This window comes from Odocoileus virginianus, chromosome 17, assembly GCF_023699985.2.
Source record: "Odocoileus virginianus isolate 20LAN1187 ecotype Illinois chromosome 17, Ovbor_1.2, whole genome shotgun sequence".
NCBI classification, from domain to species: Eukaryota; Metazoa; Chordata; class Mammalia; order Artiodactyla; family Cervidae; genus Odocoileus; species Odocoileus virginianus.
In genome coordinates this window covers 46,653,013-46,669,827 of record NC_069690.1, presented here as the reverse complement: position 1 = coordinate 46,669,827, position 16,815 = coordinate 46,653,013, and the positions used below count along the sequence as shown (strand labels likewise).

At 56.3% G+C, this 16,815-nt stretch overlaps 2 protein-coding genes across 5 annotated transcripts; one reads left to right on the top strand and one right to left on the bottom strand.

Moving 5' to 3' along the window:
- Window positions 1–152: 152 nt before the first annotated feature.
- NDUFAF8 (NADH:ubiquinone oxidoreductase complex assembly factor 8) lies at window positions 153–2,011 on the bottom strand. Its single transcript, XM_020875724.2, has 3 exons — window positions 1,927–2,011; window positions 1,647–1,757; window positions 153–400 (listed from the first exon to the last, which is right to left on the bottom strand). The coding sequence occupies exons 1-3, from the start codon at window positions 2,008–2,010 to the stop codon at window positions 371–373; spliced, it is 225 nt and encodes a 74-aa protein (XP_020731383.2). The 5' UTR covers window position 2,011; the 3' UTR covers window positions 153–370.
- Window positions 2,012–2,335: 324 nt separating this feature from the next.
- On the top strand, window positions 2,336–13,189 carry TEPSIN (TEPSIN adaptor related protein complex 4 accessory protein). 4 transcript variants are annotated; one of them, XM_020875716.2, is made up of 13 exons: window positions 2,336–2,420; window positions 4,143–4,215; window positions 4,544–4,635; window positions 4,806–4,899; window positions 6,930–6,997; window positions 7,149–7,227; window positions 7,343–7,414; window positions 8,227–8,430; window positions 9,402–9,576; window positions 9,689–9,802; window positions 9,929–10,007; window positions 10,193–10,327; window positions 11,305–13,189. In XM_020875716.2, the coding sequence occupies exons 1-13, from the start codon at window positions 2,373–2,375 to the stop codon at window positions 11,863–11,865; spliced, it is 1,794 nt and encodes a 597-aa protein (XP_020731375.2). In that variant the 5' UTR covers window positions 2,336–2,372; the 3' UTR covers window positions 11,866–13,189. The 4 variants fall into 4 exon arrangements, with proteins under 4 accessions (XP_020731375.2, XP_020731374.2, XP_020731376.2 ...); XM_020875715.2 differs by having other exon boundaries at window positions 9,399–9,576; XM_020875718.2 differs by having other exon boundaries at window positions 2,349–2,420; window positions 3,959–4,215; window positions 4,546–4,635; window positions 9,399–9,576.
- Window positions 13,190–16,815: the final 3,626 nt, after the last annotated feature.

Below are 16,815 nucleotides of genomic sequence, written 5' to 3'. Positions count from 1 at the left end.
GTTCTCTCTTTGGTCTGTGCTATAACCTGGAAGTTACCTCTAAATGCTTCGCCAGACTCAGATGACATACCTTTGGTGAGAATTCTTTAAAGAACGAGACTCGCAAGGCAGCTTGTTCACAGCCCATGCACTCATTCTGCAGATGACAAATCTTACAATATCTGATCTGGTCTTTATTGTGGGTTCACTGTATCTTATTCTCCCCAAATCAGGCATGCAAGGCTGGAAAACCCATTCCCCTCTGCTCATGCGCGCCTAATATGTTTCCAGTCCTTTTAGCCCCAAGAGCTTTTGATGTTTTAAGACGCTTGCCCCTTGAGATCATCAGTGCCAGGCACCCAGGGACGTGGATTGGAGCTCGCAGTTCTTCCTAATGGCCTCCTGTCAGGGTCTTCTTGGCCTGGAAGACAAAAGGCTGTGTCTGAATGGGTTGCTTTCAAGCTAGACATGGTTTCAAAGTTAAGAAAACTACCATACCAGAAGCCACCTCCTGGCAAATAACTTACAAAGAGCTTGGCCACAGGTGTGCAGCATGGGGCCAGGCTGGTTGGGGCACTGGTAGCCGGGGCTGGGCTCAACCTGCTCTGTGGCCTCTCCCACCCCTGCCAGGTATTGTGCCAGCAACGAGTCCCATTTAGTCCTACCCCTTCTATAAAGGAATCTCTAAGTCAGAGATGGAAACACTTGCCCAGAGACAGGCTCCCTTCCTGCCTCCTCATGCACCCCCACAGAGCCTCAGAGTGCAGGCAGAGTAGACAAAATGGCTTGTGTCTTTAAATGAGAAACCCCCAGGTTTCCTGTCCTGAACTTCCAGGGCCTGTGGTTAGGTTGCCTTCGATGGAAAACAGCAGCAGAGGCGGTGATGTGCTCCCGGGGGCAGGGCAACATGACAGAGGCAAAGGAGCATACGGAGTCATAGATGACCAGATACCTGTGATACTGACTAATAACCACAGGCGGTAGGGAAAAGCCTGGTTTGGCCAGGAGTGTGTGATCTTTATTTTACATGTGAATCCTTCCAACCATTGACCACACGATGAAGGTTTGTACCTCCCAGAGGGAGTGCTCTTAGTAAAGCAGGGAAGCTGCCAAGGGGCAGGAAGCAAGTCCAAGCGACACATGCATCTTGGATGAACATGTCAGATCAGAGACTGGTGACGAGGGCGGAGGCCACATATCCCAGTCCACAATGATTGCTAGGAAGGTGCAAGGGGTTCTTTGAGCCCTCTGGGAAATGAAGTATGGCCCATGCATCAGCCATCCTGGAACATCTGGAAACTGCCTTGGATTCCCTCAGTTCTGCTGAGCTGACCCAACTGCCCCCTCTCTGGTCCAGTACTCAGCACCAGCAGCTCTGGTGAGCAGAACTGACTGTGGGCATCGTGGCCCACCCCAGACCCACAGAGTCGAGGCAACCCAGGACCTTGACGCCTTGGGCACCACCTCAAAACCTTCTGCTAGCCTCATTACAGGCAGCCTCCGTGGCGGCGGGGGTCGCGCCGGCTGGTGTGGGGCTGTGGCCCATTGAAGCACCTCTTGGAGCCCAACACCGAACCCAGAAGAAAGGGAAGCCAGCTTCCCGAGCGGGTAACGTGGGTCCCCGCCCCCCAGGGTCCCACCCCCGGTCGAAGCTGGCGTCCACTTACCGCAGCAGCGAAGCAGCTCCGCAAAGCCTCGAACTCCTGCGCACATAGATCCTTCTTCAAGCAGCCGCCCGGGGCCGTGGACGCCTGCACGCACCTGCCGTAGGCCGCGGCCTGGGGGCGGATGGAGACGGGAGAGGGTCGCCACGGCCCACGCGCCCACTCATTACCCGGGGCGGACCCCGCCGCCGCCGCCGCCGCTCCTGGGTCACCACTACCCGCCTCCCGCCAGCGCGCACCCCGCCCCGCACGGCCCTTCCTGCCCCGTCTGACGACTCCGCACCTCGGCCCCACAGGCCGCTAGACACTCGGGGAAGGTGCGGAGGCGGCTACGCACGCGACCCCACACAGCTCCGTTCCCCGACATGAGAGGCTCTTCCCGGCACCTGTGGGCGCCGCCATCTTAGGTCCGGCCTCTTCCGGCGCCCAACGGCTTGACAGGCAGGCACTTCCGCCCACAACCTTTCTTGCGCTTTGTCATTTGGTCAGGCTTAGCCCTCGCCTCTACCTCTCCGGAACCGCTCTTAAGTCTCCCAGAGCCCTGCAGTTGGATCGTTGCCTGTCGCTGTTCTTGGACTTTGTATTGGTTTACGCGCAAATTGTTTCCCCGAAGTCGGCCTCAAGGCCCTCCTCACGCGAGTAATTGGCCCGCGGGGTCAGACTCACGCAGTGATTGGCGGGGGCCCGGGCCTGGCGGAATAGGGGCGGGGCCGGAAGGTGACCGGCACTATGGCGGCCACGCCGCCGCTGCGGGACCGGCTGAGCTTTCTGCACCGGGTGAGTGCTGGCGGCCCCGGTCCCACCACGCGCCGCCTCCTGGCCTCGCCCCTGGCCCAGGCCGACCGCCTCCCTGGCTGCGCACTGCCCCCGCGGGATCCCCGTGTCCTCCGGCTGCTGCCAGGCTCGGCGTCCCCTTCGTCCCCCTCTGTCCCCTCCCACCTCTTCTCGCTTCTTTCCCTGTCTTTCGGCCGCTTCAACATCTCAGAACTCTCCTCATCTCAAATCCTACTCCTCGGCCCCTCCCGAGGCTGGGGGGGGGGGGGTCCACAGCCTTGGGGGTCGGGGGTAGGTCAGGCCACCCCTGTGTCAGGTCTACTGTGGATAGTGACATCCCCTTGAACAAAATCCATTTTTTTCTGTTTTCTTACCCAGCTTAAAGTAGCTTTACAGAAAAAGAAACAGTGATCCCCAGAACTCTGTCCGAGATAACCAGACGCTGATTCGAGGAGCGGCAGAAAACCTTTTATTAAGTGGTCCAGGCAGTGGGGGAAGCCCTGAATTCCAGTTCAGATTGTGCGGAGAGGACTGGGCGTTTTCAGGACAGGACAGAAGGGTGGAGTTCAAGTGAAAAATGACAGGCGTTTGGGCGGTTTTGGTGGGATATGGCTGCTGTGCTGATAACTGATGGTTACAGAAGCTAAGATCCCAATGTCCAGTAGAACTGGGGGACGGACCCTGTCCCTCCTGGTGGTTACATTTCAAGGAGTGGCCTTCAGGTCCTTGAGAAAGACTCTCCCAAGTTGTAGGAGGTCTGGGTTCCCAATGGTAGAAAATGCTCCTAAAATGAGCCTGAACCAGTCCAAAGTCCAGGGTCAAGAAAGGGAGGTTGGGGTCTGTCACCAGAAATAGGCCAAAATGAACAGTGAATTCTGGCACTGTGAGCTTCCACAGGCAGGCGGCGAGGGTGAGGGGGGTGCTGGGTTCACCTTCATGCTGCTGAAAGACCGGCCTCTTTGAGCAGAGGTTTCGCTATGTGCTGAACAGCCTATGGTCCTACAGACCTTTCCAGCTTCCCTCTGGGTCTTGGTGGACAAGTAGCGTAAGCAGTCTCTTGCAACATTCAGGCCAACTGTGTCTGTGGCCAGCACCTCAGAGACTGCACCTGAGGTCTCCTGTCCTGTCTACACTGAGGGTCATACCCCCCAGATGTGCCGTGAGGTGGAATGGGTGTTTCTGGTTTTTATCCCTAGAAATTGTACATCTTTGTGCTGAGTCAACTCAGTGTAAACACCTTTGTGCTGACAGATAAGCGTGAGACACACAGCTGAGTCGGTTGGTCTTGTTTTGAGTTGTTTCTGTGGGATCCTTTCCTGGAAGTGGCGCTGTACGTCTGTCAGGGTGAATGATCACAGGTGTGATCGGGTGTCACAGGGGCTCACCCGAGGAGTCTTTTTTTTTTTTTTTGCCAGTCTGTAAGTTGGTAAAGGTGCTTTTAAGTTGTGTGGCTGTAGGCGTAGGGGCCTGGGCGGGCCATGCTGAATCATGACCTTTAGGGCCTGTCACCATGGAGACCACCATCCATTTCCTCTTCCTAGGTGTTCATCCTGGCCTCTAGAAGGGAGGCTTCTGCAGGCTGTCTGTGGCCAGTGGGACCGTTGCTGTCCTCTTTGGGTCCCCTGACCCTGTGGCATGCCAACTATAAACTGTGTGGAAACAGATCCCCAAGAATGAGGGCTCCTGTGGCCACTCACTGTGGATTGGGCTCTCGCTCCCTTTCAGCTACCGATTCTCCTGAAGGGAACGTCGGATGACGATGTCCCGTGTCCGGGCTACCTGTTTGAGGAGATTGCCAGTATCCTTCCTTGTGGATACATCTGGGGGCCCTGTAGCCTCTCCTACCCCATCTCCCAGAGTCCTGGGCTTCTCCTATCCTGAGGGGACCCTGGCTCCTTTCCCATAGCTGCTAGGTGTGTGGGCTCTGAAAGTCACCCTACTGATGACATGAGGCTCAGGAGACCCTAGAAGCTGGGTGTTCTGAAACCAGGGCCTGGGGTGGGTGCCTGTGGTGGAGGGGGCCACACTGAGGAGTTTGATGGCAGGAAGGCCCGGCTTCTCTCCCTGGCCAGGGCATTGTGTGGCCTGGGGTTAGTTCGCCCCTTCCCTAACTGAGCGCCTCCCAGAGATCTCCCACGAATCCCTGGGCAGCAGCCAGTGTCTCCTGGAGTACCTGTTGAACCGTCTGCACAGCGGCTCTGGCCGCGTGAAGCTCAAGGTGAGTCCGAGCGGCTCCAGAGGCCTGTGCGGGGGTTAGGTCAGGGCCCCGTCCCGCCCCTTGTGGTGCGGCTGGAGGGGAGGGATGAGCTGGGGGCATCGGGGGCTGTGTTGGGTGGGGCACCCTTCTGTGGATCCAGCTCTGCCCCACCCCCATCCCTGCTCTCCCAGGTGCTGAAGATCCTGCTGCACCTGTGTGGTCACGGCTCCTCATCCTTCCTGCTCATCCTGAAGCGCAACCCTGCCTTCATCCAGGAGGCCGCGGGTACAGGCCAGCACTGCCCGTGGGAGGCTTGGGGAGGAAGGTGGCCAGGGCAGGTCTCGGCCAGATCCCTTAACCCGAGCCCCCACCTCCCTGCCCCGTACCTGTGCACCCCTCTTTCCCCCGTCCACACTGTCCTTCGCTGCCAGTTCCTCCCCCTGTCCCGGCCAGGCCAGGCCAGCACACTGCAGAATGACTGGTGTCTGTCCATGAGCTCTGTCTTAGCGGCCTGGACCTTTCCTGTCTGTCCCTGCCTTGGGTTCCCTCTTCTCCCCAGGGCTTCTCCTCCGGACCCTAGGAACCCCTCCGTTCTTGGAAGGGCTGGGAGGGTGGGGGACCGGACTAGTGAGGCTGTTGGGAGACGTGGGACCCTGGCCTGTGGTGATCCAGGTGACAGGTGAGTCTGGGATAGAGCCCTGTCTGTTACCTGACCCCGGACCAGAGGTGTTCATGAGTCTCTTGTTAATAAGAGCTGGTGAGGGGACGTGGCCTGAGGTCTTCTTGAGTGGGGCAAATGGAACAGGAAGGCCTTGGCCTTCAGGCCAGAACCCACCCCGCCAAGCTGTCCCCGAGAGGGCGGTGCCACGGAGGAGACTGAGTCCTCTGTCTACCGCTTGCTTGTCGGAGACCCTCAGCAGTTCACTGTGCCCCACCCACCAGGTGCTTGGACTCATCCCACCCTGCCGCACCCCGAATCCACTGTCTTCCCTTTACTGCAGGCGCACTGAGGCCAGGCCGGGGCTGGGCTGCCCGTGGGCCCTGGGGTCCATGCGGGTGCCTTGGAGACAGGGAGTGGCCTCGGAGGGGGCACAGATCATTACTTGACAGATGCCCAGAGGCGTCCAGGGGGCTGGGGGCACACTCGTCACAGCCCAGCTCCCCGGAGTTTGTGCACTGAAGCAGCATGGCTGGTTCATCCTCACCAGCCGGAGGGTCAGAACGGGCCTGTCCCGCTGTGCGCCTTACACGGTTGTGGCCAGTGCTGGGCCTCACCTCTGTCCTGGCCTCCAAAGAGGACAAAGGAAGCAGAGGGGGACCGTGGTTCTCTATTAGCACCAACATCTCTCAAGCTCTGAGCACTGTCTTCAGAGGATGAGTGCCCAGAGAGATGGGGCTATGAGAGGAGCTGATCCTGGAGGTGAGAGGAGGGGGGTGGCCCAACTTTGGGGGCCTGGCGGGGGGTCCCTGTGACTCCCACAAGGAGGGTAGGAGCTGTGGCAGGACGGCGGGGAGGTGCCCCCCCCCCCCCCCCCCCCCCCCGCTGGTCTCAGCGCCCTAGGGCAGGAGGAGCCAGCGAGATTTAATGATACATAAGCTTCCCAGGTTGGAAAAGGAAATGGCAACCCACCCAGTATTCTTGCCTGGAGAATCCCATGAACAGAGGAGCCTGGCAGGCCATGGTCCGTAGGGTAGCAGAGAGTCGGACATGACTGACGCGACTAAGCATGCATGCAAGCACACAAGCTTCCCAGGTGGTACTAGTGGTAAAGAACCCGCCTGCCAGTGCAGGAGATGCTGGAGACATGGGTTTGACCCCTGCGTTGGAAAGATATCCTGGAGGAGGGCATGGCAACCCACTCCAGTATTCTTGCCTGAAAACTTTCATGGACAGAGGAACCTGCTGGGCTATAGTCCATGGGGTTGCAGTCAGACACAATTGAAGGGACTTAGCGCACACAAGTTATCTGATGGGCCACAGCTGAAGCTTTATGAGCAGGAGACCTTTCAGGCCGTGATAAGGAGTGGCACATTGACATGGTCCTGGTGTTCTGGAGGTTGAGTTGCAGCCTCACAGCTGTGGGTGTGGGAGGTGTGGGCCAGGGGGCACCGAGGGGCTGTGAGGGCACAGCTACCCCAGGCCTGAGGACGGCAGTGCCTCTGCTTTAGGAAGCCCCCAGGGACTTGGTTGAGGGGGCTGAGCTGGGGGCTTCAAGAGGGGCTGGGCAAGGCCAAGGCTCACTGCCTGTGTCGGGTGTGGGCATTGAGGCTGGTTGGCATCGCCCAGCTCAGCTCTGCTCCCATTTGTCCCACAGTTTTCGCCGGGCCCCCGGATCCTCTCCACGGGAACAGCTTGTACCAGAAGGTGCGGGCGGCCGCCCAGGTGAGCCCAGGACCCAGGTCACTCCCTGCTCTCCCCGTGCAGGGCCCTGGCTCCACTCTTTCTGCAGGACGGAGCCCCTGAGTGGCCCTCAGGGGAGGAGGGGTGGGGGGACCATGGGTGTGTGGTGCTGAGTGCCCTCTGCCTCGTCTAGGACTTGGGGGCTGCCTTGTACTCGGACGCCTTTTTGCCTCCGCCTCCCTCCCAGCCTCCCAGGACCCTGCCTCCGGCAGGTACGCGAGCACACCCAGCCCTGTCACTGGGTTACTCTGGGTGGGCCTCTCCTTCCCCAAATGTCTGGGGTTGAGGGCCGGGTCCCCGCTGCTGCTGACGTGGGCCTCCCCGCAGGCATGGGCTCCCAATCCAGGCCCCAGAGCACTCTGCAGGGCTTTGGCTACAGCAAGGAGCGGGGTCACACAGGTGAGTGCTGCAGGGCCCGGGGCCCGGCTGCGGGCGAGGGGCGGGTGGGCCTGTGTGCCCCCCACTGACTTCTCTGCCACCCTGGGGCGGCTGGGGAGGTGCAGTCGGCTCTCCTCACCTGACTGGTGAGAAGCCAGGCTGAGGATCAGCCCCGCACTTGGGGTGTCAGCCCTGGGCTCCTTCAGGGAGCTGAGCACAGAGGGCGGTGGTCCCAGCTGTGACAGAGCTGACTTGGAGCTGGCGCGGTGCCGGCCCTGCTTGCGGGGAGAGCCCGAAGCCCTTCAGGGCCGTGTGAGCCTCTTGTGGGCTCTGGGCCAGGTCCAGCTGACATGCTGGCCACTCCATCCGTGGCTCCTAGTTCCTCGGCACTTACGATTCCTAAAGTGGGTTGGCCTTAGAGCCCACCTGTTCCTAACCTGGGGGTGACCACCAGGTCACCCTCCATGGGGCACTCCTTGGGAAAGCCCCCAGCACTGGATGTGAGTGCTCCCTAAGTGGCCAGGGAGATTGTGGTTCTCAGGACAGCCACCTCAGGTGGCCCCGTGCTCTGAGGTGGGGACACAGGAGGGCCAGGGCACAGCTTTGCCATGAGCTGCCGCTCATCCACACTCCTTGGGGCCAGGATGCATTGAAGTGAATTCACTGCAGATGCTTCTGGGAGGGCCCTGTCCCTCCATACAGCCTCTGCTCTGTGACTGCAGCTTGTGTCCCAACCTCTTGGGTCCTGGGCAAGGAGCAGCCATGGGCACCTCATCCCGGGAACACAGGGTGGGACTGAGGGGTCTGTGCCGTCTCCCCTCTCTCTGCTGCAGGCTCCGCGGGTGAAGCCTTCCTGTCCACCATCCAGAAAGCTGCAGAGGTGGTGGCCAGTGCCGTGCGCCCTGGGCCTGAGAGCCCCAGCTGCCAGAGGTCCCTTCTGCGGGGTGACGCCTACCAGCCGGCTGTGACACCTTCAGCCAGCCTCAGCACCCCCACCTCCGGGAGCCCTCTACCCATGGCCAGCCCAGGAGCGAGAGGTATCGAGCTGGACTCCTCCCTTGGGGCGCTGGCTTCCCCCTCCCCAGGCCCTGGGCTTGCGGTCACCTGCTGGGGCTAGGCGGGAGCAGACAAGGGAGGAGGAAGAAAGCAGCGCATCCATGGTGGGGGTGAGGGGCAGGAGCCCCACCCTGCGGGTCCCGCGACACCTCTCAGAACCAGCATGTGACAAGCTCGCAGAGCCAGCTGCCCACGAGACTCGGCTCCCTGCGGCCTCTGCGGCAGTGCACTAGGGCAGCCCTGCCTCAACCCCCATGTCCAGTGTTCTCTGTCAGCCTGCTCTGGGTGGGAGCTCGGGTATTACGGCCCCACAAGAGGTGGGGTCTGCCCAGGATCCCGGTTGCTCAGACACAGAAGCTTAGAGCTGGGACAGGAGCCATCCCCAGCTTTTGTGTGTTCACCCAGTGCCTTCAAGCAGCTCTGCAGCCCATCAGGGCCCAGGGGCAACAGGGGAGCCCTCCGCAGGGCCAGGCTCCATGCCGTGTGTGTTCTAGTGGTGCGCCGTGATATGGGAGGGAGCGATGACTGCCCGTGCCCTCCGCCTCCACTTCTGCCTCTCCCAGAAGCACCGTCCCGTTTGCCTGGCTCGGAAGAAGGATGTCAGCACTTTTACCGGGACTTGAGAGCTGCTCTGCTGGGCACTGTCCCCACTGCCCTGGCACTGCATGGCCTCCCACCCGCCTGGCGTCTGGCATCTGTGTCTTCTGGGCAGGCGTGTCCCGTGCAGACCCCCCACCCTGGCCCTGAGTGAGGGTGTGCCGTGTTCTGCCCTGTTTCCTCTCGGGTGGTGTTTTCTGGAGCTGGCGCCCTGGCAGCTACCGTGTCCACATCCCAGGACCCAGCCCACCGGCTCTTCCCTGGGTCTTCCCATCCAGGGCTCCTGGGGAGACGGACGTGGGGCCAATCTGAGGCCCCCAAGGGTTCAACCCTCAGTGGGTGTTTCTTCCAGCAGTGAGACACCAGCCCGGGCAGGCTGGAGGCGGCTGGGATGAGCTGGACAGCAGTCCCAGCTCTCAGGAGTCTTCCCAGGAGAACGATGACTTGGGCAAGGCCTCGGACTCGGGCAGTCGATCGGGCAGTGACAGCCCCTCGGGGGCCAGCCGGGCACCTAGTGACCTGGCAGAAAGGTGATCCAGCACCCCAGGGCGCCCCTCCCTTCCCTACCCTGATAGGGGAGAGGTGACCTGGAGGGGGCGCGAGGGAGACCAGCCTTTGTCCTGCCCCGTGTGCACCTGGCAGGGTTGAGGCTGTGACCCTGAGTGACTGCCAGCAGGAGCTGAGCCTGGTCCGGACCGTGACCCGGGGGCAGCACACCTTCCTGAGCCGAGAGGAGGTGCAGCACTTCGTCAAAGAGTGAGCCCCGACCCGTTCCAGGGCCCCCTTGTCCCCGCACCTCACCCCCATCCCTCGCCCTGGCTCTGCACACACACCCCTTGCGCCACAGCCCCAGCCCTGTTGTGCGGTGCCCCCTTCCTGCAGGTGTGGCCTCCTCAACTGTGAGGCTGTGCTGGAGCTGCTCATCCGCCACCTGGCTGCCACCAGTGAGCGTGTTCAGATGGTAAGGAGGGCAGCAGGTGGGGCTGGGGGTATGCCCGGGCACGGGGAGTGGGGAGAGTGAGCACAGGATGCCCAGTCGATTGTCTGGTTGATTGCTGAGGGCCGAGAGGAGGGAGGGAGGGAGCCGGTCACACAGACCTCCCTTGGTGGGGAACCCAGCTGACATCAAGCCCACCCACCCTGCAGAGAGCCCTGGGTGCCATCGCCTCCCTCGGGTGCACTGACCTGCTCTCTCAGGAGCGAGTCCTGCTTCTCACCCGGCCTCGGCTGCAGGAGCTCAGTGCGGGCAGCCCCGGACCCGTGACCAACAAGGCCACCAAGGTGGGCAGCCTTCAGGGCCCAGAGGAGGGGGTACAGGACACCCCAGCAATCCCACACCCTCCCCCCGCCCCCACTGCCTTCCCTAGACATGTCCCTCCTCCCACTCCTGCGGCTGGCACAGGTCATGTCCTTAGAACGGCAGTTGGCAGCCTGGCCTCTTCCCATACATGGGACCCCCAGGTTTCCCCAACCTTCCCCAGGTTTCCCCGACCTTCTGCCCAGCACATCTGCTTTTTGGGCAGTGCCTTCTCCCTTGTGGCTGTCTCTTCCAGGAAGCCCTCCTCCTGCAGGAAGCCCTCCTTGACTGCTTGGATCGCTCTCTTCCTCTGCTCTGTACTCTGTGTCATGGGTCTAAGCTCTGCTCCCATATCCCCAATTCTGGGAGGGCAGAAATGGTTGTCTGTCTGAGTCCTCTTCCTCTGATGAATATGGGGAGGCCACCTGCAGTCTTCTCTGGGGCCTGCTGTTGGCCTCTCTTAGCTTCCAGTTTTCTGTATGGCAGTGGACAATTCACATCCTTAGTCACCTGTCTCTAAACCGCTCTTCATCAGAGCACTAGTGAACCTGCCACACATGAAACACGTCGAGGGCACATCATGGTGTTGCTAAAGCCTGAGAAGGACCCAGGAGTCCAGCTATCCGGAATAACACTTGGGTGGCGGTTGGGGGTGCTTCAGACACATCTCTTCCCTCTGCGTGTGTCAGGTGCTTGTGTGGCACTTGACCAGGAGGGGGCGCTCTTCCACTCTGGCAGGCCACACAGCAGCTTGATGTGGGGGAAAGCATCTGTTTGTATGACAGCTGGTGGAGAGCAGCAGCGGTACTGCCGGGGGATGACAGAATTGTTGTGAGCGGCCAGTGGTCCTGCCCCATGCTCTGGCCAGCGACATTGAGGAGGGGACCCAGGAGGACCTTGTCCTCTATGATTCCTGAAGGAGCACAAGAGCCTTCACCAGTTCCCCTCTTCCCTTGTTCAGATCCTGAGACACTTTGAAGCCTCCTGCCGACAGTGGCCCCCTGCCCGGAGGCCCCCAGCCGAGCCTAGCCCTGCAGCCGCCCGTGTGGGCCCATCAGACCTGCTGACCGACACCCTGCCTTTCACCGGGGGCCAGGCCTTCCTACAGCCTCTGAGTTCAGCTCTGTTTTCGCCCAAGGGCAGCATGCCCCCATCAGGGCTGCAGCCCAGCCCTGTGCCCCCAACGTCCCCAGAGAGCTGCCCCCTTCCAGTCCCTGGGGCTGCCAGGGAGGCTGAGACCAGGCTGGCAGGTTCCAGAGACCAGTGGGCTGCATCTGAGCAGGGCCCGCTCTGCATGGACACCCCAAAGGGAGGGCCAAAGATCAGCCTGGGCCCCGGCCACAGCTGCAGCTCCTTATTTGCTGGCATGGAACTGGTGGCCTGTCCCCGCCTGGTGGGGGCCGGGACTGCTGCAGAGGATCCCCTCCCAGCCCACCAGCCTCCCTGGACGTTGTCACAGAGGCTGGCAGCAAAAGAGCCTTCCGGCTCTGAGCCGTCAGCTTTCGCATTCTTAAACTCGTGATCTTGTCCGCCTGGGCCACATGCAGTCTGTGTGCTCCCTGGCCCGTGACTCCCAGGACCCTGTGACTTTGTGCTGTCCCCTATGCCCACAGCCCCCAACTCCCCTCTCTGTGGTCAGCCTTGCCCTCCCCTGGCCTCTTCTCCTCACCCACTGAGGCATTGGTGTGAGCAGCTACCCAGCCAGCCGAGCTTAGAATGGATGGCTCACCCATCCTGCCCTGCCAGGGATGAAAATGGCCGCCAGTAAAACCCAGGTGATATTTTAGTCCATGCACCAGCCAGAGCCAGACCACCACTGCGGTAATGAGGTGCCCATGGGAGCTGCTCCTCAACTTTGCCCCTAAGGTGGATTTCCTGTTTTTTTCTGCTGGGCGGCAGGACCCCCCTCTTACAGCCTGCCCTCTGGGTTTGATGGTCCAGGAGCAGTGTCCCCAAGCACTCTGCAGGACTTGCAGGGAGCACAGGACAGGCCCAGAAAGAGGAGCCGAGCACGAGCTAAGCCTGGCAGCCAGTGGGCCCTGGGGTGCCGGATCTCCCGCCTCATGGCCATCTGCTCTGGCGGGATGAGGACACCGTCCACTTTTCCCATCTTCCAGAGGGACGAAGGGAGGGCAGTGGGGCAGACAGCATGACGTGGCCTGCTCAGAGGGCACTGGAGGGGAGCTCACGGGAGAGGCCTGGTGACTGAGCTTGGAGACCCCACACCCATTGGAACTGGCCCGAGTCCCCGGGATCCTTATGGGCACACAGAGAAGGGTACCAGGGGAAGACGGAGAGGACCCATCTGCAGGCTGAGCCCAGGCCCGGCCTCCAGCCAAGCTTCTGCTATTTCCAGGCGACAATCCTGAGAGGAGGATCCCAGGGCCACCTCACTCATTCCTCCACCCCCACCCTGCTGTCTCCTTGGCCAGAGACTGGCCATTTGGACTTGAATTCCTGTAGCAGCAGGCAGGCAGGCACAGAGCCTTGCAAGCACTGACCTTGGGGTCCCCTGGGGAAACCCCTGCCTTCCTGGCCCTCAGAAACAAGGTTTTTTGGGTCAGTTTGGAACCACTGCTTGGGTCTTTGTTTTTGAGCTCAGATCCCTCCCTCTGCGGGAGGGGGGTGCTGTAAGCAGCCTCCCACCTTCTCGTCCATCAGGATTAGGGTCTGGGTAGGGTTAGAGCAGCATCAGGTCCCTGTGTGACCCGTGTCATCTCCCCACTCCCGTGACCTCTGCCTGCAGACTGTGCAGCCACCTCAGAGCTAGGGCTGTGGTTGCTCTGGGGAGAACTGGGGATGGCCTGGGGTCACACCTCCCACATAAACACTGCTGTTCACAGGAAGCTGCGCTGATTGCTTTTTCATTTTCTATCTGTGTGTGTGAGAGAGGAGAGAAAACGGCACTAAGGGGCACAGGTAGAGACTTCTAAAAGCTGGGACAGGTATTAGTTCTTCCTTAAATGTTTGGAAGGACTCTCCAACGGAACTATCTTGTCCAGTAATTTTCTTAATTGCAAAGTTTCTAACTACAAAATTCAATTTCTTAAGTAGATTTAGGACTATTTGGGTTATCTATTTCCTCATGAGTTTCAGTAATTTGTGTCTTTCAAGGAATTGGTCCATTGCGAATATGGCTATAGAGTTTTTTCAGCCTTTCTTTGTTCTTCCAATTTTTTGTTTTGTTTTGTTCTTCCAAGTTTTATAGTGTCCCACCTTTCATTTCTGATATTAATTTTTTCCCCCTTTCTTGGTTAGTCTGATTAGAAGTTTATTGATATTATTGACCTTTTCAAAGAACTAACTTTTGGTTTTGTTTTTCTTACTGATTTATGTTTTGTATTTTATTGACTTCTGCTCTTTACTGTTTCAATCTTCCTGCTGTGGATTTTTTTTCTTTTTCTAGCTTTTTAAAAGTGAAAGCTTAGATTATTGATTTAAGACCTTTTTTCTTTTTTAATATAAACATTTAAAAATTTTTATTTTTGGTTGCAGTAGGTCTTCCTTGCTGCTTGAAGGCTTTCTCTAGTGGCAGAGGGTGGGAGCTACTCTTCTTTGCAGCTCATGGGCTTCTCATTGGGGTGGTCTCTTTCAAGGTGGAGCATAGGCTCTAGGCACACTGGCTTCAGTAGATGCAGCTTGTGGGCTCAGTAGTAGCGGCTGCGGGCATTAGAGTGTGGGCTCAGTAGTTGTGACTCAGTAGTTTCAACTAAGCTCATGGGCTTAGTTGCTCAGTGGCATGTGGAATCTTCCAGACCAGGGATCGCACCCATGTCGCCTACATTGGCAGGCAGATTCTTATCCACTGTACCACCAGGGAAGTCCTAATGGAAACATTTTTAATGCTATACATTTTCCTCTAGACACTGTTTTAGCTACATCCCATGAACTTTGATAACATTTTAGTATTTATTCAGTTCAAAATATTTTCTAATTTCCCATAAGACTTCCTTTTTGTCTGACTTTTTTGGGGGGGGGCACAGCACCAGGCAGCATGTGAAACCTCCTGGACTAGGGCTCAAACCCGTGCCCCCTGCAGTGGAAATGCAGAGTCTTAACCCCTGGGCCACCAGGGAAGTCCTGATAGATTATTTTAAAACGTGTTTTGTATTAGTACTTTAATTTTTATATTGTAAGAGAACATATAAGACTTTCATTATATGGAGAAGGAAATGGCAACCCACTCCAGTACTCTTGCCTGGAAAATCCCATGGACCGAGGAGCCTAGTAGGCTACAGTCCATGGGGTCGCAAAGAGTCGGACACGACTGAGCAACTTCACTTCACTTCATGGCAAAATGTCTTGTGTGAAACATGTTTATCTTAATTTCCATGAAACAACATTCTGCAGTCTAATAAAACTTTTATCTACTGTACATAGAAAACACACACACACATAAAAAACTTTCATTATAAAGATTTCAAGCTTTTGCTAAAGTTTGTTTAGTGGCCCAGGATAGAGTCGTATCTTGGTGAATGTTCCATGTGCACTTGATTTGGAGAACCACAGACCAGTCTCCTTCATGAACATAGATTTTTAAGAAAAAGCCCTCAACAGAATATTAGCAAAACAATCAGACGCATACAAAAAATATATCATAATAAGTGGAGTTATTTCTGGGGATGGGAGGCTGGTCCACCATCTGAAAATAGTGCAATTCACTATATTAACACATTAAAGAAGAACAAATCACATTATTTTACGCAGAAAAAAGCAAGAGATAAATTTCAACATTCATGATTAAAAAAAAAAAAAACTCAGCAAACTAGAAATATAACAATTTCTTTCACCCAGTAAAGGGGATGGACTGGGTGCTTGTGTGCATACATAGTTGCTTCAGTCGTGTCCAACTCTTTGCAACACCATACTTAATGTCAAAAGGCTGAGTGATTTCCCTCCAAGATTGGGAACAAGGCGGGAATGTCCACGCTCACCACTTTTGTTTAGCATTGTCCTGGAAGCACCAGCCACTTCAATGAAACAATGGGGGAAAAGGCAAATACAAAGGAAGAAATAAAACTGTTACTAACCACAGAAAGCATGATTATTTATGTCGAAAAGCACATAGATTCCACAAAAATCCTATGACTAAAGAGTTTAGCAGGAACACAGGCTGTTGAGTAAAACTGAATTGTATTTTCATATACAAGTGATAAATGATTGGAAATTTACATTTTAAAATCTGTTATTGGGATGTCCGTGGTATGGGAGGATTCCACATGCCATGGAGCAACTGAGCCCCCGTGCCACAACTACTGACCCGTGCTCTAGGGCCCGCGGGCCACGGCAGCTAAGGCCGATGCGTCTAGAGCCGGTGCTCCACAACCAGAGACGGCACCACCGTGAGAACGCAAGGAAGAGTACCCCCTGCCCCCCCGCAACTAGAGAGAGCCCACACGTAGCAGTGAAGACCCAGTGTGGCCAAAAATAGGTGCTTTATGATAGCATCCAAAACCTGTAATAATTAGATATAAGTTAAATGGGTACAGGATCTGTATGCTGAAAAATATAAAAGACTGATGAAAGAAATCAATGAAGACCTACATAAATGGAGAGATATACTATGTTTATAGATTGGAAGATTTTACTGTTAAAATGTCAATTTTTCCCCAAATTGATCTACAGATTTAACATAATTCCCATCTAGATTTTTTTTTTGGGGGGGGGGTAAATGGAAACAAACTGATCCTAAAAGCTACAACCAAAGTCAAAGCAATTAGAATAGCTAAGGTGATTTTGAAAAAGCACAAAGAGGACTCACAGCGCCTGCTTTGAAAACACTGTCAGGAAGCATTAGTCAACACTGTGGGATGCATGAAAGTTTAGACATGGATCAGTGGGCCAGTATAGACAATTCAGAGACAGCCACACGGGTATGGTCAGTTGGTTTTCCACAGGTGTCAAGGTAATTCAATGGAGAAAGGATAGACTTGCAACACATATTGAAAACACATATTGAAACAACTGGAAGTAAAGAATGAACCTTGGCCCCTTCTCATATCTTACACAGTATTTAAAGTGAGCCATAAACCTACCTAGAAATTAAACTTCTAGAAGAAAACCGAGCAGAAAATGTTCTGTCCTTGGATTAGGCAAAGGCTTCTGTGAGAGAGAAAAAGCGCAAACTGTAATAGAAAAACTAGGCATCATCAAACTTGAAGAACTTTATTTTGAGTGACAGAACAAAAAGACAAGCCACAGACTGGAGAAGATGTTTGCAAATCCCAACTCTCAGGAAAGATTTGTATCAAGAACATATAAGGAACACCCCAAACTCAATCATAAACCAACCCCCAGTTTACAAAGTGGGTGAAAGATGTGGATGGACACTTTGCCAAAGAAAGTATATGGATATCGAACAGAGAAGCACACAGATAGTTTCTCAACATTGTTAGGGAAATGCCGTTGAAGACCACGTGGAATACCACTGCACACCTATTAGTATTTTCTAAGAATATTTATTTTAGTTGGC

Excerpts from the sequence above, each read along its gene's own strand:
- NDUFAF8 (XM_020875724.2), bottom strand. The coding sequence starts at position 2,010 with ATGTCGGGGAACGGAGCTGTGTGGGGTCGCGTGCGTAGCCGCCTCCGC. Across the intron at positions 1,758-1,926 it reads TAGCGGCCTGTGGGGCCGAG|GCCGCGGCCTACGGCAGGTG; the intron begins GTGCGGAGTCGT and ends ATCCGCCCCCAG. Across the intron at positions 401-1,646 it reads GGAGCTGCTTCGCTGCTGCG|GCCAAGAAGACCCTGACAGG; the intron begins GTAAGTGGACGC and ends TTTGTCTTCCAG.
- TEPSIN (XM_020875715.2), top strand. The coding sequence starts at position 2,373 with ATGGCGGCCACGCCGCCGCTGCGGGACCGGCTGAGCTTTCTGCACCGG. Across the intron at positions 2,421-4,142 it reads GGCTGAGCTTTCTGCACCGG|CTACCGATTCTCCTGAAGGG; the intron begins GTGAGTGCTGGC and ends GCTCCCTTTCAG. Across the intron at positions 10,328-11,304 it reads TGACCAACAAGGCCACCAAG|ATCCTGAGACACTTTGAAGC; the intron begins GTGGGCAGCCTT and ends TCCCTTGTTCAG.